The sequence below is a fragment of the Rutidosis leptorrhynchoides genome, chromosome 2 (genome assembly GCF_046630445.1).
Source record: "Rutidosis leptorrhynchoides isolate AG116_Rl617_1_P2 chromosome 2, CSIRO_AGI_Rlap_v1, whole genome shotgun sequence".
NCBI classification, from domain to species: domain Eukaryota; kingdom Viridiplantae; phylum Streptophyta; class Magnoliopsida; order Asterales; family Asteraceae; genus Rutidosis; species Rutidosis leptorrhynchoides.
The window spans coordinates 73249043-73273250 of NC_092334.1; the positions used below are offsets into that span (position 1 = coordinate 73249043).

At 36.2% G+C, this 24208-nt stretch overlaps 1 protein-coding gene across 1 annotated transcript; it reads right to left on the minus strand.

Moving 5' to 3' along the window:
* Positions 1 to 12224: 12224 nt before the first annotated feature.
* On the minus strand, positions 12225 to 12677 carry LOC139887985 (serine/threonine-protein phosphatase 7 long form homolog). Its single transcript, XM_071871026.1, has one exon. It carries the CDS (start codon positions 12675 to 12677, stop codon positions 12225 to 12227), a length of 453 nt encoding a protein of 150 aa, XP_071727127.1.
* Positions 12678 to 24208: the final 11531 nt, after the last annotated feature.

A 24208-nucleotide genomic window follows, 5' to 3' on the forward strand; every position in this document is an offset into this window, starting at 1 on the left:
TAATTCACCGTATTTGTAAGACCCGTTTATTTGTAGTGTACATAAGTGTAGTTAATGTACTTGAAGTGGGGTTTTGGTTGTACATATTAAAAAGAATGCAGAAAATTGGTCTGGGCGTTTGGCGCGCCGCGCCATTGTTCTGTGACAGATTCCTTTTTAATTAGATATTTTGAGGGCAAATTGATAAAATCACAAGGAATCTGACTTTAAGGCTTGGGATCAGTTGTTGGAGCCTCATTTACTCCATTTCCACCCACTTAATCATCTTCCATTAAATCCTAGAGAGAGAGGAGGTTCTAGAGTGAGAAAGCTCCATTAAAGGAAGAAGGAGGTTGAATCGGGTCTTAGTGCGAGTTCTAAAGTCGTTCATCTAATCGCTAGCTACGTGGTGATTGTGTTGGTATGTTATAAAACCTAATTTCTAACTTTAATTGTATTAAGGGTTAGGGTTTGGGTAGTGTTGCACATAAAACCCATTTGTTAGTGAATTAGGGGTTTTGGGTGAATTTGGGTCATGTAGACCCAAAGATGACTAATTAGGGTTTTCAAAGTATCAATTTATGTTTATGAGCCTAAATTAGTTAGTGAAATTACTAGCACACTTATATATATGTAAATGGGTGTTGTGTGGGTTAGTGGATGACCCGAAATGGGTGTGTTGACCTTAAATTGGTCAAATGGGTCAAAGTGGACCTAAGATAGTTAATGTTTGTAATTAATGCATAAACCTAGTGTTAAAAGGTGTTTTAAGACCTAACTTGGCTAATGTTAGGGTTTTGGCGAAAGATGACCCAAATTTAGGGTTAAGTGCACAAATGGGTCAAAATGACCTAGTAGTAGTGAGTGTTGTGGGTTTGACCAACTTGAATGGTTGATTGATTATGTTTATATTATAATAGGTGCGTTACCTTAAAGATTCAAGCTTGGTTTATTGATTCACCAAAGGCGTAAGGTGAGTGGAATGATTATATGCGTAGGTATATAATGTATTTATTTGTTGTAGCGTGAGATGTGAAGTGTCGATGTGCTAAGACACCACATTTCACGTGACGAGTGAAGTGTCGATGTGCTAAGACACCACTCAAAGTAATAAGATAGGTGAAGTGTCGATGTGTTAAGACACCACCCGGGGTGTAGTGTCGATGTGTTAAGACACCACCCGGAGTGAAGTATCGATGTGCTAAGATGCCACTCCAAGTAAGTTGAAGGGTGAAGTGCCGATGTGTTAAGGCGCCACTCGAGGTGAAGTATCGACGTGTTAAGGTGCCACCCATGGGGTTAGTATACGAAGTGTTAAGTGCATTAATGGTAGTTATGAACTCCGACGGTCTTTAAACACCGTTCCTTGTTCGATTGGTTAACCATGGTTATTGTGTTGTAGAGTAAGCATATTATATTTATTCAAGTAAAATATGCTATTGTTATGCTAGTTTGGTTATTGGAGGTTATAGCTTGTATTTATGACGATAAGCTAATTGTGTTTGCTAGCATGTATACGGTATCCGTGTAAATGTTTGCAAATAGATATATTATATATGTATGTGTGTAATTATTGCATTCACTAAGCGTTAGCTTACCCTCTCGTTGTTTACCATTTTATAGGTTCCGACGTGGATAAAGGTAAGGGCATACGGTTGGATTAGAGATCCCGCTTGTTAGGGGACGCCTTTTGGATGTGTTAGCTTTTGGAGTTTGACAATGACTTGGGTAGTTTAATCCCAAACACCATGTTCATCGCGTCGTTTGGTACTTAAACTTTTTGGTGGTCGAAACTCACGTTATGTATTAAACTCGTAAAACGGCCAAAGTGGGCCCCGCTTTATAAAACTTATTTTATGTTTGAATTGTGTTAGTTTTATATGTTTGAATATGTTGTTAAAAGCGTTTTGTCTAATTATGTCGGGAAGTGGCCGATCTTTTTCGCGTTTCATGACTTTTGGGACAGACCAGTTTGGCGCGTCGCGCGGCCATATGACGCACCGCGCCATATGATGTTCCAGCAAAAAAAAATTATTTGTTATTTTTACGCGGGTTGTTCGTGATTTGGTTTGGGTTGTTACAAGTGGTATCGGAGCATGGTCTAAGGGATTTAGGCGACTTGAGATAGGTGCCTAGACTTAGACTTTATTGTGTGTACGCTTTATGAAATGTCCCGTTCTTATTGATTAAAAACGTTCCATATTAATTGATTTCGTTGCGAGGTTTTGACCTCTATATGAGACGTTTTTCAAAGACTGCATTCATTTTAAAACAAACCATAACCTTTATTTCATCAATAAAGGTTTAAAAAGCTTTACGTAGATTATCAAATAATGATAATCTAAAATATCCTGTTTACACACGACCATTACATAATGGTTTACAATACAAATATGTTACAACAAAATAAGTTTCTTGAATGCAGTTTTTACACAATATCATACAAGCATGGACTCCAAATCTCGTCCTTATTTAAGTATGCGACAGCGGAAGCTCTTAATAATCACCTGAGAATAAACATGCTTAAAACGTCAACAAAAATGTTGGTGAGTTATAGGTTTAACCTATATATATCAAATCATAATAATAGACCACAAGATTTCATATTTCAATACACATCTCATACATAGAGATAAAAATCATTCATATGGTGAACACCTGGTAACCGACATTAACAAGATGCATATATAAGAATATCCCCATCATTCCGGGACACCCTTCGGATATGATATAAATTTCGAAGTACTAAAGCATCCGGTACTTTGGATGGGGTTTGTTAGGCCCAATAGATCTATCTTTAGGATTCGCGTCAATTAGGGTGTCTGTTCCCTAATTCTTAGATTACCAGACTTAATAAAAAGGGGCATATTCGATTTCGATAATTCAACCATAGAATGTAGTTTCACGTACTTGTGTCTATTTTGTAAATCATTTATAAAACCTGCATGTATTCTCATCCCAAAAATATTAGATTTTAAAAGTGGGACTATAACTCACTTTCACAGATTTTTACTTCGTCGGAAAGTAAGACTTGGCCACTGGTTGATTCACGAACCTATAACAATATATACATATATATCAAAGTATGTTCAAAATACATTTACAACACTTTTAATATATTTTGATGTTTTAAGTTTATTAAGTCAGCTGTCCTCGTTAGTAACCTACAACTAGTTGTCCACAGTTAGATGTACAGAAATAAATCAATAAATATTATCTTGAATCAATCCACGACCCAGTGTATACGTATCTCAGTATTGATCACAACTCAAACTATATATATTTTGGAATCAACCTCAACCCTGTATAGCTAACTCCAACATTCACATATAGAGTGTCTATGGTTGTTCCGAAATATATATAGATGTGTCGACATGATAGGTCGAAACATTGTATACGTGTCTATGGTATCTCAAGATTACAAAATATACAATACAAGTTGATTAAGTTATGGTTGGAATAGATTTGTTACCAATTTTCACGTAGCTAAAATGAGAAAAATTATCCAATCTTATTTTACCCATAACTTCTTCATTTTAAATCCGTTTTGAGTGAATCAAATTGATATGGTTTCATATTGAACTATATTTTATGAATCTAAACATAAAAATTATAGGTTTATAGTGGGAAAAATATGTTACAAGTCGTTTTTGTAAAGGTAGTCATTTCAGTCGAAAGAACGACGTCTAGATGACCATTTTAGAAAACATACTTCCACTTTGAGTTTAACCATAATTTTTGGATATAGTTTCATGTTCATAATAATAATCATTTTCTCAGAATAACAACTTTTTAAATCAAATTTTATCATAGTTTTTAATTAACTAACCCAAAACAGCCCGCGGTGTTACTACGACGGCGTAAATCCGGTTTTACGGTGTTTTTCGTGTCTCCAGGTTTTAAATCATTAAGTTAGCATATCATATAGATATAGAACATGTGTTTAGTTGATTTTAAAAGTCAAGTTAGAAGGATTAACTTTTGTTTGCGAACAAGTTTAGAATTAACTAAACTATGTTCTAGTGATTACAAGTTTAAACCTTCGAATAAGATAGCTTTATATGTATGAATCAAATGATGTTATGAACATCATTACTACCTTAAGTTCCTTGGATAAACCTACTGGAAAAGAGAAAAATGGATCTAGCTTCAACGGATCCTTGGATGGTTCGAAGTTCTTGAAGCAGAATCATGACACGAAAACAAGTTCAAGTAAGATCATTACTTGAAATAAGATTGTTATAGTTATAGAAATTGAACCAAAGTTTGAATATGATTATTACCTTGTATTAGAATGATAACCTACTGTAAGAAACAAAGATTTCTTGAGGTTGGATGATCACCTTACAAGATTGGAAGTGAGCTAGCAAACTTGAAAGTATTCTTGATTTTATGTAACTAGAACTTGTAAAATATATGAAGAACACTTAGAACTTGAAGATATAACTTGAGAGAGATCAATTAGATGAAGAAAATTGAAGAATGAAAGTGTTTGTAGGTGTTTTTGGTCGTTGGTGTATGGATTAGATATAAAGGATATGTAATTTTGTTTTCATGTAAATAAGTCATGAATGATTACTCATATTTTTGTAATTTTATGAGATATTTCATGCTAGTTGCCAAATGATGGTTCCCACATGTGTTATGTGACTCACATGGGCTGCTAAGAGATGATCATTGGAGTGTATATACCAATAGTACATACATCTAAAAGCTGTGTATTGTACGAGTACGAATACGGGTGCATACGAGTAGAATTGTTGATGAAACTGAACGAGGATGTAATTGTAAGCATTTTTGTTAAGAAGAAGTATTTTGATAAGTGTATTGAAGTCTTTCAAAAGTGTATAAATACATATTAAAACACTACATGTATATACATTTTAACTGAGTCGTTAAGTCATCGTTAGTCGTTACATGTAAGTGTTGTTTTGAAACCTTTAGGTTAACGATCTTGTTAAATGTTGTTAACCCAATATTTATAATATCAAATGAGATTTTAAATTATTATATTATCATGATATTATCATGTATGAATATCTCTTAATATGATATATATACATTAAATGTCGTTACAACGATAATCGTTACATATATGTCTCGTTTAAAAATCATTAAGTTAGTAGTCTTGTTTTTACATATGTAGTTCATTGTTAATATACTTAATGATATGTTTACTTATCATAGTATCATGTTAACTATATATATATATCCATATATATGTCATCATATAGTTTTTACAAGTTTTAACGTTCGTGAATCACCGGTCAACTTGGGTGGTCAATTGTCTATATGAAACATATTTCAATTAATCAAGTCTTAATAAGTGTGATTGCTTAACATGTTGGAAACATTTAATCATGTAAATATCAATCTCAATTAATATATATAAACATGGAAAAGTTCGGGTCACTACACTTTATGCGGGACTTGTAGGACTTTGGGTCTAATCGGGAATTGTTAGTGCTTTGATTTATGTGAGCTAACATTGTGCAAATTGATTTGTGTTGTGTTTAGTAATCATCAAGCGAGATGGACGTTGTACTAGCGAGTTAATGAGGCGTGTTCGCGTAACAATGATTAGCTACCATTGTTACGGGTTCAAATCGTGTCAAACAAGCGATGTACGACGATTGTTGAGCAAGATGGGGTAGTGTGGTGTATATGTATATACATATGTGTTACGTCCCTTCATTTTGTTGTTTAATCTTTTCCGTTTTATAGAATGAAGATGAGAAATGGACACGACGCCAATGATGGAAGTACGAGTGAGGACGTTGAGTTCACGGCCAAAGTTGAGGCCATCTTTAAACGTCAAAAGGCGGAGTTCCTCAAGGATGTTAAGAAAATATTTCTAGATACGATTGACGAGCAATTTGTCAATGTAGTCAAGGAGCAAGTGAAGGCCGTTCTTCACGAAGATAATGTGGGAAGACGGGACTTTCTCTATAAGAACTTCAAGGATTCTCAACCTCCCACCTTTGAAGGTGAGCGAGACCCTCTAAAGAGTGCCCGTTGGATCTCTGATATGGAGGGGGCCTTCCGTACTTGTGAATGTCCTCACGATAAGAAGATAAGGTATGGGTATGGTATGTTGAGGGGTGATGCTAAGTTGTGGTGGGACGCAAAGCTCCAAGTTTATGGTGAAGAGAAATGCATGGAATTCACGTGGGATGAATTCAAGTCCGAATTTTTCAAGGAATACCGAACTTCGGCCGATCTTACTAGGCTTAAGGATGAGTTACGTTCTTTGAGGCAAGGGTCAATGGATTTGAACACTCTCAAATCCGTGTTTTTGTCCAAGACCCAATTTTTTCCGGAGTATGTCGGGAATGATAAGATGTTGAAGGAAGACTTTTACCGAACGTTGAAAGATTGTTATCAAGATAAGATTAGTGTAACGGTGGTGAAAACTTTTGATGAGTTATTTGATATGGCCAAGGGTTTTGAGGCGCTCGTATTGAGGAAGAGCGGCTTTACTTTTGGCAAGAGAAAGAGTGAAGGTTCGAACCATTCGAACTTTTCGAGCAAAAAGAAAAAAAAGGGTTTCGGTAATGCTAGTGGTGGAAAGAAAGGTGCTTTCGGGAATTTTTCTTATTCGTGTTACAATTGTGGACAAAAGGGCCACATGGCTCGTGAATGTCCAAGTTTATCCTCCGCAACCAAAATCACTTGTTTCAATTGTGGTAAGGAGGGGCACAAAAGGCCCGAGTGTCCCGAGTTGCGCAATGATAATGTTAAGCGGTTAGAGAAGGCGGAGGGTATGGCTAGGGGTCGCAATTATTTGATGACCAATGATGAAGCCAAGCAATCCAACGAAGTTGTCTCAGGTACTTTCATGGTTAATTCTCATCCGGCAAGGATACTTTTCGATAGTGGTGCTAACTTGTCGTTCGTGTCACCAAAATTTGTGCCTAAACTTAATAAACCATTTGCTAAGTTAAGTCGTCCGGTAGAAGTCGAAATAGCGGACGGCAAGACGGTGCTAGTGGTTGATGTGTGTAAAAATTGTGATGTTGTATTTGGTGCCGAAAGTTTTAAAATCGATCTCATACCGATGACTTTGGGCGATTTTGATATCGTTGTGGGTATGGATTGGCACAATCGAAATAGAGCAGACATTGCATGCCATGGTAAGTTTATTCGGGTAAAGACCCCAAGTGGGGGAGAGTTAATTATTCATGGCGATAAGCGAAGAAGACTTGTACCGATATGTTCTTTTGCACGGGCACATCGTTTCCTTGTTAGTGGTGGCATGGCTTTTCTTGCCCATGTTGTTGATACTCGTGATGAGCCACCACCCATTCGTGAAATTCCGGTGGTTAGTGAATTCGAAGACGTTTTTTCGGACGAATTATCGGGTGTTCCGGCGAAAAGGCAAGTTGAATTTCGCATTGAGTTAGTTCCGGGGGCTACCCCCAATGCTAAAACTCCTTATCGTTTAGCACCGACAGAAATGCAAGAGTTGTTAAATCAAACCCAAGAGTTACTTGAGAAGGGTTTTATCCGACTGAGTGCTTCACCATGGGGCGCTCCGGTTTTATTTGTGAAGAAGAAGGATGGTAGTATGCGGATGTGCATTGATTACTGGGAGTTGAATAAAGTGACGATCAAGAATCGTTATCCATTGCCTCAGATCGACGATTTGTTTGACCAACGCCAAGGTGCGACGTATTTCTCGAAGATTGACCTACGGTTCGACTATCACCAAATGCGGGTCCGTGAGAAACATATTGAGAAAACGGCTTTTCGAACGCGTTATGGGCATTTTGAGTTTGTAGTTATGCCTTTTGGTCTTACGAATGCACCGGCGGCATTCATGGACCTTATAAACCGAGTGTGCCAACCTATGTTGGACAAGTCGGTGATTGTGTTCATTGACGACATACTAGTCTACTCGAAAAGTATGAACGAACATGAACGTCATTTGCGGGAGGTTTTGAAGACATTACGAAAGGAGAAGTTGTATGCTAAGTTCTCCAAATGTGAATTTTGGCTAAGGGAGGTTCAATTCCTTGGCCACATTGTGAACAAAGACGGTATTCAAGTAGATCCGGGGAAGATTGAGACGGTGAAGAGTTGAAGACAACCGACTACGCCTACGGAGGTCCGAAGTTTTCTCGGATTGGCCGGTTATTATCGTCGGTTTATCCAAGACTTTTCTAAGATTGCTTCTTCGTTGACGAAATTGACTAGGAAGAACGCGAGGTTTGTTTAGGAGAACGAGCAAGAAATTGCTTTTCAATTGTTAAAAGAGAAGTTGTGTCAAGCTCCGGTGTTAGTTTTGCCGGAAGGGGTGGAAGACATGACGGTTTATTGTGATGCTTCGTTAAAAGGGCTCGGGTGTGTTCTAATGCAAAGAGGTAAAGTCATCGCTTATGCCTCTCGACAATTAAAGGAACACGAAACAAGATATCCGACTCATGATCTTGAGTTGGCGGCGGCGGTACATGCGTTAAAAATTTGGCGCCACTACTTGTATGGTGTCAAGAGTACGATTTATTCGGATCATAAGAGTTTGAAACATCTCTTTAATCAACGAGATTTAAATTATCGTCAACGTAGGTGGATGGACGTGGTGAAAGATTATGATTGTGAAATACTTTATCATCCGGGCAAGGCGAATGTGGTCGCGGATGCGTTAATTCGAAAGAGTCATCACCCGGCGTTACGATTGGGATTGTTACGTATGATTATTACTAACGATTTTCTTGAAAAACTTGGTGTGATTCAAATAGAGGCTTACGTTCACAACAAGCATGCGGAACGAATTGTGGGGCAATCAAAATTCATTACTATGGGTTCGCGTGGTTTGTTGTATTTTCAAGGAAGAGTGTGGGTGCCGAAGATGGGTGATTATCGACAAGTGCTACTTGATGAAGCACATAAGTCAAAGTATTCCATTCATCCGGGAGCGATGAAAATGTATCTTGACTTAAAGAAAGATTATTGGTGGCCGGGCATGAAACGTGATGTAGTAAAGTACGTTGAGCAATGCATCACGTGTTTGCAAGTTAAGGCCGAGCACCAAAAGCCGTATGGTAAGTTACAACCATTAGAAATCCCGAAGTGGAAATGGGAGCACATTACCATGGATTTCATCATAAAGTTACCTAAAACGGCGAGAACCCAATTTGATTCGATTTGGGTGATAGTTGATCGATTGACAAAAAGTGCTTTGTTTCTTCCCATTCGGGAAGCGATATCGTCAGAGGCATTGGCTAAGTTGTTTGTTAAGGAAGTAGTATCGAGACACGGGGTTCCTATATCTATTGTTTTGGATAGAGATACTCGTTTTACATCTCGGTTTTGGGAAAATTTTCACGAAGATATGGGTACACAATTGAAATTGAGCACGGCGTATCATCCTCAAACGTACGGTCAAACCGAACGTACGAATCAAACTTTGGAAGATATGTTACGGGCGTGCATTATTAATTTCGGTGGTAGTTGGGATGAGCATTTGCCTTTGGTGGAATTCTCGTACAATAATAGTTATCACACTAGTATCGGGATGCCACCTTATGAGATGCTTTATGGGCGTAGGTGTCGAACTCCAATTTGTTGGGGTGAAGTAGGTCAAAGAGAAATTGGGAGTACCGATTTGGTTTTGGAGACGAATAGCAAGATTGATGTGATTCGAGAGCATTTGAAAAAGGCTCAAGATAGGCAAAAGTCTTATGCCGACAAACATAGACGAACGATCGAATTTCAAGAAGGTGACATGGTGATGCTTAAGGTTTCGCCATGGAAGGGTATTATTCGATTTCAAAAATGAGGAAAGTTAGCTCCTCGGTTTATTGGGCCATTTAAGGTTTTAGCTCGTGTTGGTGAAGTCGCGTATCGTTTGGAATTACCCGAAGAGCTTGCGGGGATTCATAATACATTTCATGTTTCCTATCTCCATAAGTGTCTTGCGGATGATTCTTCATGGATGCCATTAGACGAAATTGAGCTAAACAATAAGTTAGAATATGTTGAAGAGCCGATTTCCATACTCGATGAAAAGGTCAAAAGGTTGAGACATAAAGAGGTGAGAACTTTAAAATTCCAATGGCGTCGTAGTAAAGGTTCCGAGTTTACTTGGGAGCCCGAAGAGTTTGTGTTGGTTTATCTTCCTTCTTGTCATGCGGCGTGGATCGCGAGGACGCGCTCCGATTCAAGTGGGGGAGAGTGGTAAGACCCGTTTATTTGTAGTGTACATAAGTGTAGTTAATGTACTTGAAGTGGAGTTTTAGTTGTACATATTAAAAAGAATGCAGAAAACTGGTCTGGGCGTTTGGCGCGCCGCGCCATTGTTCTGTGACAGATTCCTTTTTAATTAGATATTTTGAGGGCAAATTGGTAAAATCACAAGGAATCCGACTTTAAGGCTTGGGATCAGTTGTTGGAGCCTCATTTACTCCATTTCCACCCGCTTAATCATCTTCCATTAAATCCTAGAGAGAGAGGAGGTTCTAGAGTGAGAAAGCTCCATTAAAGGAAGAAGGAGGTTGAATCGGGTCTTAGTGCGAGTTCTAAAGTCGTTCATCTAATCGCTAGCTACGTGGTGATTGTGTTGGTATGTTATAAAACCTAATTTCTTACTTTAATTGTATTAAGGGTTAGGGTTTGGATAGTGTTGCACATAAAACCCATTTGTTAGTGAATTAGGGGTTTTGGGTGAATTTGGGTCATGTTGACCTAAAGATGACTAATTAGGGTTTTCAAAGTATCAATTTATGTTTATGAGCCTAAATTGGTTAGTGAAATTACTAGCACACTTATATATATGTAAATGGGTGTTGTGTGGGTTAGTGGATGACCCGAAATGGGTGTGTTGACCTTAAATTGGTCAAATGGGTCAAAGTGGACCTAAGATAGTTAATGTTTGTAATTAATGCATAAACCTAGTGTTAAAAGGTATTTTAAGACCTAACTTGGCTAATGTTAGGGTTTTGGCGAAAGATGACCCAATTTTAGGGTTAAGTGCCCAAATGGGTCAAAATGACCTAGTAGTAGTGAGTGTTGTGGGTTTGACCAACTTGAATGGTTGATTGATTATGTGTATATTATAATAGGAGCGTTACCTGGAAAATTCAAGCTTGGTTTATTGATTCACCAAAGGCGTAAGGTGAGTGGAATGATTATATGCGTAGGTATATAATGTATTTATTTGTTGTAGCGTGAGATGTGAAGTGTCGATGTGTTAAGACACCACATTTCACGTGACGAGTGAAGTGTCGATGTGCTAAGACACTACTCAAAGTAATATGACGGGTGAAGTGTCGATGTGTTAAGACGCCACCCGGGGTGAAGTGTCGATGTGTTAAGACACCACCCGGAGTGAAGTATCGATGTGCTAAGATGCCACTCCAAGTAAGTTGAAGGGTGAAGTGCCGATGTGTTAAGGCGCCACTCGAGGTGAAGTATCGACGTGTTAAGATGCTACCCGTGGGGTTAGTGTACGAAGTGTTAAGTGCACTAATGGTAGTTATGAACTCCGACGGTCTTTAAACACCGTTCCTTGTTCGATTGGTTAACCATGGTTATTGTGTTGTAGAGTAAGCATATTATATTTGTTCAAGTTAAATATGCTATTGTTATACTAGTTTGGTTATTGGAGGTTATAGCTTGTATTTATGACGATAAGCTAATTGTGTTTGCTAGCATGTATACGGTATGCGTGTAAGTGTTTGTAAATAGATATATTATACATGTATGTGTGTAATTATTGCATTCACTAAGCGTTAGCTTACCCTCTCGTTGTTTACCATTTTATAGGTTCCGGCGTGGATAAGAGTAAGGGCATACGGTTGGATTAGAGATCCCGCTTGTTAGGGGATGCCTTTTGGATGTGTTAGCTTTTGAAGTTTGACCATGACTTGGGTAGTTTAATCCCAAACACCATGTTCATCGCGTCGTTTGGTACTTAAACTTTTTGATGGTCGAAACTCACGTTATGTATTAAACTCGTAAAACGGCCAAAGTGGGCCTCGCTTTGTATAACTTATTTTATGTTTGAATTGTGTTAGTTTTACATGTTTGAATATGTTGTTAAAAGCGTTTTGTCTAATTATGTCGAGAAGTGGCCGATCTTTTTCGTGTTTCATGACTTTTGGGACAGACCAGTTTGGCGCGCCGCGCGGCCATATGGCGCGCCGCGCGGCCATATGGCGCGCCGCGCGGCCATATGGCGCGCCGCGCCATATGCTGTTCCAGCAAAAAAAAAAAAATTTGTTATTTTTACGCGGGTTGTTCGTGGTTTAGTTTGGGTTGTTACAGTATTCGATCCAACATTCCTTATCACAACACAACCACACTCCAGATACATGTTGTCCGTTTATGGGTAGACCCCATAAAACTTGAATATTTTGTAAAGTAACGATTGCTTCACAGACTGAAAAGTGAAAGGTGTGTGTCTCCGGACGCCACCTTTCAACCAATGCAGTAATTAGTGCATGATCTAACTTATGAAAACCGGTAGAGAAAACACCGGCTAACCCCGCTTGACGAATATAATCAAAGACTCTTGGGTGTATTTGTTGTCCGGGGAGTGTCTTAATGTGATCCCAAAGAGCTTTATCAGCTCTTCGCGCGTTCAACTGATTCCTAGCATCTGCACCCGAAAATATTTTAAATGAACGATGTTGTCGTGTCGCTTGTAACCACAACAATTCGTTGTTTGGCGGTTGCTCGTTTACTTGTATTCCCGCCATTGCTTGATAATTTTATAGTGTTAATGTATGCTTGATAATTTTATAGTGTAAATATATATGCTTGATAATTTTATAGTGTAAATGGGAATATGTAAATGGTTGCTAGTTCTATGGGTTTAAGTAGGATTGATAATTGATTCTATTCATTTTTTTGGTCACATGCATGCAAATAGAAATATAGAGCAAACAGAAATAATTCACGTAGACTAGAGTATAGCTGACGTGTGGGTCCCGTTTGTGGTGAATGCGGTACGTCCACAAGGGGGTTCCGGGTTTCCCATATGCGGTACCCCCTCCTTTACTCCATTCTGTGACTTTATACATGCGGTACCCGTTCACATCATGTCCCACGCAGCTTTTTAAGCTTTTTGCTGTTTTTTTCAGCATCCCCCATCTCCCACATGCGGCACCCCCTTTTTTTTAACCATCCCGCAACTTCCACATGCGGGTATACATGTTTCATAAAAAATAATTTGACAATACGGGTACAATAAAGAGATTTGGGATAGATACGGTTTTGGCAAAAAATTCAGTTCTGGAGGCCTATTGCATAACAAGCTAGTTTGCTAAATAAGTTTTTTCGTGTTCATCCTCTTGCGTTAACTGCTACTCACGATTTTATGATTTATGTTGCTATATAGGTTAAAATCTCTTCAGATATATGTTAATCGATGCTACAGAAATTCTAAAATCAATTTTAAAGCTTCATTCAGTCAGATTGAAAGTTTCACTAAAGCTTCATCTTGAAGATGATGAAGAGGATCATTGTTGCAAAAAATCTTGTAAGAAAGGGATCAATCGTGTATTTTTGACTAACAGAGAGTTTAACAAAAAATAAAGCAGGGACAAATTTGGGACGTTATTTGACATTTAAGGATGATTTATGCAGTTTTGTTAACACATGGACGATTTGGGAAAAAAAAAATCATAAACACATGGACGATTTGGGCAATTTTGTCTTTTTTTTTTCTTTTTTCAAAGCCATATCCATAAGCAAGGTTGCAAAATTCGCTATTCGGGGATTAATCGGTCGGCACTTTAGAAGGATTAATCGGTAATTCGGAGATTAATCGGGGATTAATCGGATTGTACTTTATACATTTAAATATTAAATTTTAATAACTATATGTGTAAATATAGTAAAAAATCATAAATATAAAAATAAAATTTAACATGATTGTCTAAAATTATTCATTCTGCTTAATAATTATAAAGTTATAGTTTAAATTCATGTTAAAATGGCAATCATTTTTTATTTTGACCGACTTTGATTACCAAATTCGATTTTGACCCATCAATTGACGTTAACCGTTTAATTAAACGGATTTTTAGAAATCGGAACGGATTGCTCTTAAAAATGATTAATCGGGGATTAATCGGCGAGTAATCGGGTTTTTTACAACACTGTCCATAAGGGTAACTGATTAATTGGGTCAGTCGGTAACACTAAATTCGTTGTCCGATGATTTGAAGCTTTGAAGCAAACAAAGATGGTAAAGTGTCTTTTCTAATAATGAAATATGATTTGAAGTTTAATAAGGAAGGTGGCAAATGAAAGCTTTGAGTTACAAGTGAAAAAAGATGGCTTGGTGGGTGAATACTTTTCCAGATGATTTACCAACTCCCATAGTCCCATTTTACTTAAACCCGGTTTTTGAATCACCGGGTTTAGAAAAGTTTGACCAAAAGCACATAACCCGGTTTTGACACCACCTAAATGCCATGTGAATAAACTAACATTCAGAAGACTGGTTATATATATACTTGTTACATAAAAATGTTGTATGCAAATAGTAGTTTTACAAACTCTCACCAAAATCATACTAATTGGCAAAAAAACAAAAAATAAATAAATAAATAAATAAATCGTTTCTACACAATATACGAAGTTATTAATATAACTAAATGTGAGGAGTACACTCCGTGGACGTTTCACGTAGTCGACATTGTTACGAAAATCGTTGTTCATTTTTTTTTTTTTTTATATAAAATGTTTTGCTGTTAAAACAATAAATATTAACTCAAATTATAAACAAGAGAAATGCTATAGCCACTCACTCTTTACCAAAAAAACATTCACACAATGACGTGGCTAAATGATCTGGCAATCCACGTAAACTAGTGAGTATTAATTGCTTCCATTTTTGTTTTAATATGTTTCTTTCAATTAATATCCATTGTACAAAAATATAAACCGCCAATTATTTATCCATTTTCTCTATCACAGATTACAGATTGAAAGTGTTTTTTTATTTCTTCCCCAAAGCAAAATCTCTCTAATTTTCATTATTGATTACGGAGCTAATAAAATAATTCGTTAAACTTGTAAACTTAGAGGGTGTGTAATTGCTAGCGGATTTTTGTCTATATATTGAGAGTTTGGTTTTAATTTAATGATGTTTTTTCCTGCTTTTTTCAATCGATTAGAGTTTGGTGTGTAATGATGTTTTTTCCTGCTTTTTTCAATATTCGCATTAAATATAAAATTTAGAAACAAAAACAAAAATAAGGTCATGAATCTAGAAAAATAAAAAAGCGGCAAAAAATACTCGAACAATAAAACAAAGACGTTATAAAAGCAGCAATGTTTTGTGGCTATTGATGAGATAGTAGCACCAACGTAATTCTCGATGTACCTAAATACGACATTAAATAAAAACAAGTATCATAGTGAATTTTTTGTTCTCCGACCTACTCATTTTCTTTTAATTAATTGGTGAAAACTTCTTCCATTTCTCTAGATCTACTCCATTTGATTTTAACCCTTTTTCTTCAGCCGCAACCAGCGTCTCTTGCTGCTTTCCTCCGTTTGTAGGTTTGTAGCATCTTGATATACTCCTCACCAACCACCGGCATCTCGCCGGTGTTCCGGTGTTACTAGCTTTATGTTTAAATAAAGGTCCATCGCTTCTTTCCCTTTCCGGCGATGGCTTTAGCCTGATTGGATTCTCCGGCCACAAGGCCGGTCTCCAGGCGACGATATTGTTCGGGTTCTCCACGAGATCTGGTTTTCGATTTTTGGTGTGGGGTTGATTGTCGGTTTCTCGCTATCGTTCGGGGTTTTCGAGACTCTAGATCTTGCTGGAAGATCTCTTTGGGCCGGAATCTGTGTGATCGACGTTCTCTCGATTATCTCCGGCCTATGATGCTCTTTCTTTGTGGATCTGGGTGTCTCTCAAGCTCAGGGTGGTTTGCTTTATTCGCCGGATTTTCGTTTGTCTCGCCTGAGTTTCTATTTCCGGCCTATTTCCTCTCTATAATCAGGCGACGAACACCTTATAGGTGTTCTGGTTGTTGCAGCAGGTTATTAGCTGGTTTTTGTGGTTAGGCGGCGAACACCTTTTTGGTGGTGGAGTAGTTTGGTGGTGGCCGGTTTTTTTTCCGGTCGTCGGCTTTTTTGCCGGAGTTACTGTTTGGGTGTTCTTTCAGGTTTTTGCTCGGGATGTGTTATCATTTGCGACGTTCTCTCGCTTAAGGGCTTTGGTCTTGGAGTAATCTTGAAGGTGCCGGTTTTTTTTCGGTGGTTGTCCAGGTGGTTTCTTTGGTAGGTCGATGACGGTTTTTTTTTCATTTGTTTTGTAATGGTAACGGTCGGAGTTCTCCCGATCGGTGTCAATGGTTTATTGTTTATTTTGGGTGTAGTATAGTCGGTATTTTAGTTTCCTAGGTTTTAACTTTAGTTGAAATAGTTTCCTTGTAAAACGCGATTTCTCATCCAGTTGATGAGCCGTTTGTTAGGTTTGTCTAGTCTTAGCTAGAGCTCGTTTGTTTGGATTCTATTATATCGGTTGTATGAGTTGATCTTCGGATCCGTTATTAATGTTATCGTTTTTTTGCCAAAAAAAAAAAAAAAAAAAACAAGTATCATAATGGTATTTAAACAGGCACAACAATTTACATATGAAGGTATTGCTTATCCTAAGATCTAAAAGTGCAAAATTCGCGTTTAAAAATAGTAAAATGTCATTTTCGAAATCTAAACTGCTTCAAATGGGAGAAAGCTTTAAGGAAGTCTTGCTCGTAGCGCCGTTTTCTAGTTATCTTGCGAAAATGGGCCTCATCTGCACGTTCTGTCGTTCTGATGGAAAAATCGTAATGTCCAAGAACTGGAATTTCTTGTAGTAATACGTAGTATTGCTATATTCGTCGAATAATATTCGTCGAATTAAATACATATATTACTGGTAAAAGGTATATGATATGCATGTTTTTGGAAAGCTGGCGAAAAATCAATGACTTTTCATTTAGATATCTAATAGTTTCGATGAACGGATTAAAAGATATGATCAACTGAATTATTATTGACGTTAATTGAAATTGCTTTTGAATCTACAATTAAGATTTAAACAACTTGTTTACGAGATTGATAAAATAGATTTTTGAATATTACCAACCGAGTAAATAACTCCTTATATAAGGTATGTCTCGTTTTGTTAAACTATTGTCAAAATTGACTTTTTGAAACGACTTTGGATAACTTTTGTATGTCAATCTCGAGCATTAGGATTGTGATACACTATGACCAGACCTAGCTTGATAGACATTTATTGACCAACATATGTTCTCTAGGTTGAGATCTACGGTTATTTGGTAAATCGAGTTTCAGTCACATTTTGGTGAACGACTTTATATGCTGCTAAGGTGAGTTTATAGATCCCTTTTTAAATACTTTAAATATTTTGGGCTGAGAATACATGCAATTTATTTTAAACGCAATGGATACAAGTACATACTTAATTCTACACTGAGTTTGAACCGAAAATCCCTTAGCTTTGGTAACTAGTAACTGCCGGTTATAAGAACTGGTGGGCGCGAGTAGTAGTATATGGATCCATAGGGCTTGATATCCCCGTCCGAGCTAGAGCACTAGCCTTTTAACGGACGTATGCTATTTGAGAAGCGTACACATTGGTTTGCGTGTATTATTAAGATGATTATACAAAGGGTATAAAATATATATACGTTAAGTTTAGTTACCAGGGTGCTCAATTTCGTAGAATATTTTGATAAACATTTCTGGACGAAACAACTAAAATCTTGTGATCCACCTTTATATACATATTATATGAAACTATAAAACTATGAACTCGCCAACTTTTGTGTTGACACTTGTTAGCATGTTTATTCTCAGGTTTCCTAGAAGTCTTCCACTGTTTGATTATGTGTTAGACAAGCTATGTGCATGGAGTCTTACATGACATATTTTTCAAGGAAACGTTGCATTCACCAAATCATCACCAGGTATCTTATTTTGACTGCATTGTCAATGAAAGTATTATAGTAAACTATTATTTACGGTGATTGTCTATATGTAGAAATCATTAGATGTCGAAAACCTTTGATTTAAATATTCATTTATGGTGTGCCTTTTTAAAAGAATGCAATATTTACAAAACGTATCATATAGAGGTCAAATACCTCGCAATGAAATCGATGAATGACGTTTTCGTCCATATGGATTTGGAGCGATCGTCACAAAGGAGGTTGGTTGTGCTGATTCGCTTACTGCTTAGATTTGCTGATTCGCTTGCACGATCTATCATATTGCTAGTCTGTTATACTAATCTTTCATATTGCTAGTCTGTTTTATTATGGAAGCATGCAGTTTCAAATTGTTTGATTTGTTGGTGATTATGATATGTGATTTGACTACATGTATTTGCAAAAGTTGATAACGAGAGAAATATTTTTTAGTTTTTGTTATTGTTTATCAATAGTTACGTATATGATTTATGTGGTTGGATAAGCCAAGCAATCTGATTAGATAAGCTAATCACATATGATTAGATTAGTCAATCACATGTGATTAGATGATCCATCACATGTGATTGGTGAGTCAACAGTTGTGTTAATGATTTATGCGATTGGATAATCCAATAGTTGTAGAATCATCTTTGTTATAAAATGATTATATAATCACATGTATTTGTTATATAATCACAAGTTTAGTAGAATCACATGATCGTCTTTGTTATATATTTACAAGATTGGCTCTCAAAATTTGCATGGGTTGGCCTTCACAATCACAAGTGATTGGCTTTCAGAATCACATGTGATCGACCTTCACAATCACCAGTGATTGACTTGCGGAATCACTTAAAGTTGTTTAATAATTTCAATCAACCATAGTGCATAAAACAAAAAAACATATATACACACGTGATGGACTTTTACAATGATTAGCTTTTACCATCACATGTGATTTGCATGACAAATCACATGTGATTGGCTTGCATAATCACATGTGATTGAATTGCAGAATCACATGTGATTGGTTGGGAGAATCATACGATTGCCTTTGTTATATAATCATAACAAGATTGGCTTTAAAAATCGCATAGGTTGGACTTCACAATCACAAGTGATTGGCTCTCACAATCACCAGTAATTGAATTGCAGAATCACTTGTAGCTCTTTAATAAATTCAATCAATCATAGTACATAACGTTAATCAACAGTTGTGTATATGATCTATGGGGTTGGATAAGCCAAGCACGTGTGATTAGATAAGCCAATCACATGTGATTAGATAATTCAATCACATGTGATTGGCCATACAAAATCACAAGTGATTGGCAATGCACAATCACAAGTTATTAGCTGACTTATGAATCATTCTTATTAGTATGCTTGGTAAAAATCACATGATTGACTTGTTATATAATCACTTAGGGTTTTGGGTTTACTCCGTAAACCTAAAACCCTAAACCCAAAACCCTAAACTCTAAACCGTTCGTGTAAAAAATTCACTCTAAACCCTATAATCTAAACCTTAAAATCTAAACCCTAAACCCTAAAATCTAAAATCTAAACCCTAAAACCCTGAATCATTTTGTAGAATCATTTAGTCCCTAAACCCAAAACCATGTGATGGATCTTCACAATCACATGTGATGGGTCTTCACAATCACATGTGATTGACTTGCAGAATCACAATCACATGTGATTGGAATGCCGAATCACATGTGATTGACATGCCGAATCACATGTGACTGGCTTGCCGAATCACATGTGATTGACTTGCAGAATCACCTGCAGCTATTAATAATTTCAATCAACCATCAACCATAGTACATAAAAAAAATACATATATTCACATCTAAACCATTAGCATATCATTTACATGTTACCAACCATAAAGAAAATACATATGTTAAACCATTAGCATATCATGTACCAAAATACATATATATTAAATCATAAGAAATTACTGTAAATAAATACAATCTGGAGTTTTTACAATCACATGTGATTAGATTTATACGACAACTTCTGAGCTGTTTTTCAAGGACTGAGACCACCGTGACTTTTCATCCTTGATAGGTGACATCTCTTCATTTGTACTTCTGTTACGAGTATAGTTTGTTACCTGAGAACGAGCTGCAGAATAAGACTTCGACCTGAGCCTTTCTGCACGACCTGAGCCTTTCTACACGACTAGAGACATAGTTGCATCTGCCTGCAGACCATGAAGAAAGTTTGGTGTTCATTTCGGTACTATGGCGTTCAAGGCTATCATGCATAGCTTTCATCTTAGCTTCTTTCTCTAATCCACTAGTATCTTATAGCTCTGTTAATCATGCATTTCTTTTCTTCACGTAACTTTGATATAACTTTCCTCTAGCGTTGTCAAAACTTTCATATGTTACTTGCAGTTCATCAGGAATGATATCATCGATTGGAACATGATCCGTAACCTGTAGCTTCGTGTATGATGATCTTGTTGCTGTCTGATCGGATTCCACATCAGTGACTTTAAATAATAGTCGTTAGCAACTAGCAAGTTAACCATAAAACTTTTGACAAAATAACCTTAGCATACCTTATGTATCAGTCCATCATCTGTAATCGAATTGCTCAACTTATCAAACAATTCACGCAATGACTCCACTTCATTAATAGAAACTGCAAGAATCATTTACTCTATTCAATGTTCTGAAACATAAAACTTTATCACAACAATCAAAACCTAACCTAATGTATATATTTTAATATAAAAAAGTAACAAAAAGGCAAGAAACATACATGGTGAATTACGAGCTAGACGTCATACGTCATCATATGTCGGAACATGCAGTTTAATCACAAGTGATTGAAAACCATAAAAATTACAATCTGATCAAAAAAATTGTATAAAAATTACAAGTGATTGAATACAAACACACTTGATTGATTATAAACGAACAAAGATCAATAAAACTAGTTAAAATTACCAGTAGATTTGGCCGGTGCTTGATTTATGGCCGGAGTTTGTTTTTTAGCCGATGATGCTTTTTTGGTCAGAGAATCGTTAGATTTTGCCATTCTTGATAGATGATGATCGATTATTGTTGATCGTTGATGTTGATTGTTGATAATGGCAGGTTTGATTGGTGTTGATTAAAGGAAAATAGCTAGTGATTGAAACCCTAGAACGCACTGTGTGTTTGTGTGTGAAGAATGGATGGAATGAATGAACTACCAGAGTGTGGGTATAGGTTGTATATTTTGTTAGTAAAAGGACGAAAATACCCCTCCGCCCAAAATCATTATATGTTGTAAGTTTTAATCTGAGCCATTGATCAAAGTGAATCCAAGGGATGAGAGTTGTCCCTTCAATCTCAACTTAATTTTGGGACTCAAATGAATATTCTTCTAATGAGAAAACCTCCTAATTGTTGTGATACGAGAATTTCATATATGATATTATCAGGGGAAATTGGTTAAAATGTCACCATTTTCGAAACTGTTTAACAATATGCCTTCAAAAATTCGAAATTGCAAAATAGGCCATCTGCCCACGCATCACGCACCAGGCATGATGCGTATGGGCTGGTGCGTGATGCGTACTGACCGACGACTAAGAAAACAAGAATTTGTTGTGAGTATACACGCACTAATATACCGAAAATGCTTCTAAGTATGTTATCAATACTGAGATGTTCAAGTTTGGGGATGTTGTCAAGTTTAGAGAAGGTTATCTCAATTGAATAACTCAAATTATTCATACTTCATCAACATCATTCTTCTAGACTTATCATCATTGTATTTGATATGGGACTGTGTCCATTAAAGCGTAGATAGTGAGAGATGTTTTCTGCGATGTATTATAATGAATCACTTTAAAGAAAGCTAAGTATTTCAATTTTCATTTACTCAAATAACTTTAGCAATATATGAAGCATGAGGTTGATAGCGGTTGGTCATCTGGTATATCAATGTCATTGCACTTTGGCATACCTCCTGTAAGCTATGCGTATATTCTGAATATCCAATATACCTGGATTGAAATTGTATGTTTATGGTAGAACCCAAAGGTCGACGGAGATATTCAAAATATTGCGAGAACCTTTACGTTCAACTAAATTAAAAATACATATTTATAGCAACAGAAAGGTAAAAATTCTTGTACTTAATTGGCTACCCAATACGAAGTGCGATCTCAAGTGATGACTGATTCTATGCTCTAAAATAACATAGCAATATGTCAAATTAACTAACGCTAATGTGATCATCAAAATGTCTAAGAGAAAATTATGTGTAAGCTTAATGAGGATTGATATCATTAATCGAAAAATTAAGGTAAAGATATAAATGATGATAAATTGCATAAAATTCTAGTATTGATCCCATGTTAAGATCAAAATCTCATAAAAGTATGTGATGTTTGTATGATAGATTTTCGTAAGTTTTATTGATCTAGATTGAATTTCTGCATGATTAAGTTATTTTAAATTTGATCTTCTACATTGTTTAGTTTCTTCTTGTTTAAGTTATGCATGTTTTAAATTCTACCATGTTTACATTTCAGCATTGCATGTATTCATTGCTGCATGTTTGCATTAAAGGCTTATAGCATGTTTTCATTACCGCATGTTTATATTCAGAGGCGAAGCCAGAATTTACAGATGATGGTGGCTTAATCGTTAATCGAATAATTACAAAAATAAAAATAAAAAATAAAAAACTATCTTAACAAGCCATAACATTATATCTAATTTTTGGACCTTGAGGGATGGTTACAATTATTTGTGCATAATAATACAAATGAATCTTAGGTCTCGATTGGGCCCCTGTTTATATTCCAGCTTGTATATAGCTTACTGAAAATAACAAAAAAAAATAATTTGGTGTCTTTTAACTTAAACTTTAGAAAATACAAAAATATTTTATGTCTTATTTATTTTTTGATTACTCATATCTGAACAAACTAACGTATCAGACTGAAGCAAGCTGTGTTTTTTTTTTTTAAGTAAAGTCTGAAGTTTATAATTCAAAATTTTGTTTTTCTATTTGAAAATCCAATTTTTTTTAAAATATTTAAACAATGTGATTTGAATGTTGAATAATCATAAAAATGTTGAGTAAAAATAGTTAAACTAGTGTGTGTTTGAAATAAATGTTTTATATGACCAACATTTTGTCAAAGATGATACACGTATGAGCCATGTTAACTGCAAGATGGAGTTAAAGTTGGAGTTTCTGATGTGCTGAAGAATGTCCAGCAATGTGAAGGAAGTGCGTACATGAGATAAAGGAATAAAGTTGCTTAATTAATCATTTCGATGATAATAATATTTATGTTCTAGAGAAACAAGAGATTGATTATGTCTAACATGCTCATGATTATATATGTCGCTGTACTTTATGACATTACCGTATGCAGATTATGAAGCTTTAGAAGAGAATAGAAATTACTGTGGGGTAATCAGAAACGTCTGATTTATGGGTCATACAAAGTCAAATTTAAAATTTTGCTGTGTCTATGAAGATTTATTGAAGAAGCTGAACTCGCAACAGTCATAAGTTAAGGTTAATATGATGACTGGTGAGCTTTGAAGATTCTGAGTATTAGACTTTGTGTATCATATGAGATTTTACTTAAAGGTTCAACAAATTGTATATCTTGATACTTGTATCAACTTGCAATTGTCATTGGAATATGACAAGGATAAAGATGAAAGAGGAGATATGTGCCATATAAGAGAGTTTAATGCTGCATAAGGGGAACTTAAGTGAAGCTGAAAGTAACGCCACATCCTAGGGGATTATGTTGATCCTCAAGGGAGTTTGGTGGTGTATAAGTGTGGGTAAAGAAAGAAAGTTGATAGAAATACTACCTAATGGGAGTTTGTTGGGGCATTGTAAGTCCCTAGTTTGTATCCACCGTCGCTAGTTCAAGTCAGACAAGACTATCACACGACAAGCGAGACTATATCAGGACAGACGGGCCTGTCGCATGACAGAAGTCCATACTAGTATATAATGAGATTAAGGATTCTCATTTAGGGTTAATCACCATAATTAGTTCCAGCCGTTTTCTCCCCATCCTAATCACCTAGAAAACCCACCAAGTCGAATTAATGACTCTTGGCATCAATCTAATCTATCATTCATTGATCACTTAGACTAAGTCGATACCCGAAAGTTAACAATTCGCTATAAAACTATATCTCAACATCCGATTAGCTCCAACAATTAGTCGTATGGTACAAATACATAATGCATGATAATGATGAATTTATTGAAAATGTGAGTGAATATGTCGTCAC

Bases quoted from the DNA above. Each gene is read 5' to 3' on its own strand.
- LOC139887985 (XM_071871026.1), bottom strand. From the start codon at position 12,677: ATGGCGGGAATACAAGTAAACGAGCAACCGCCAAACAACGAATTGTTG.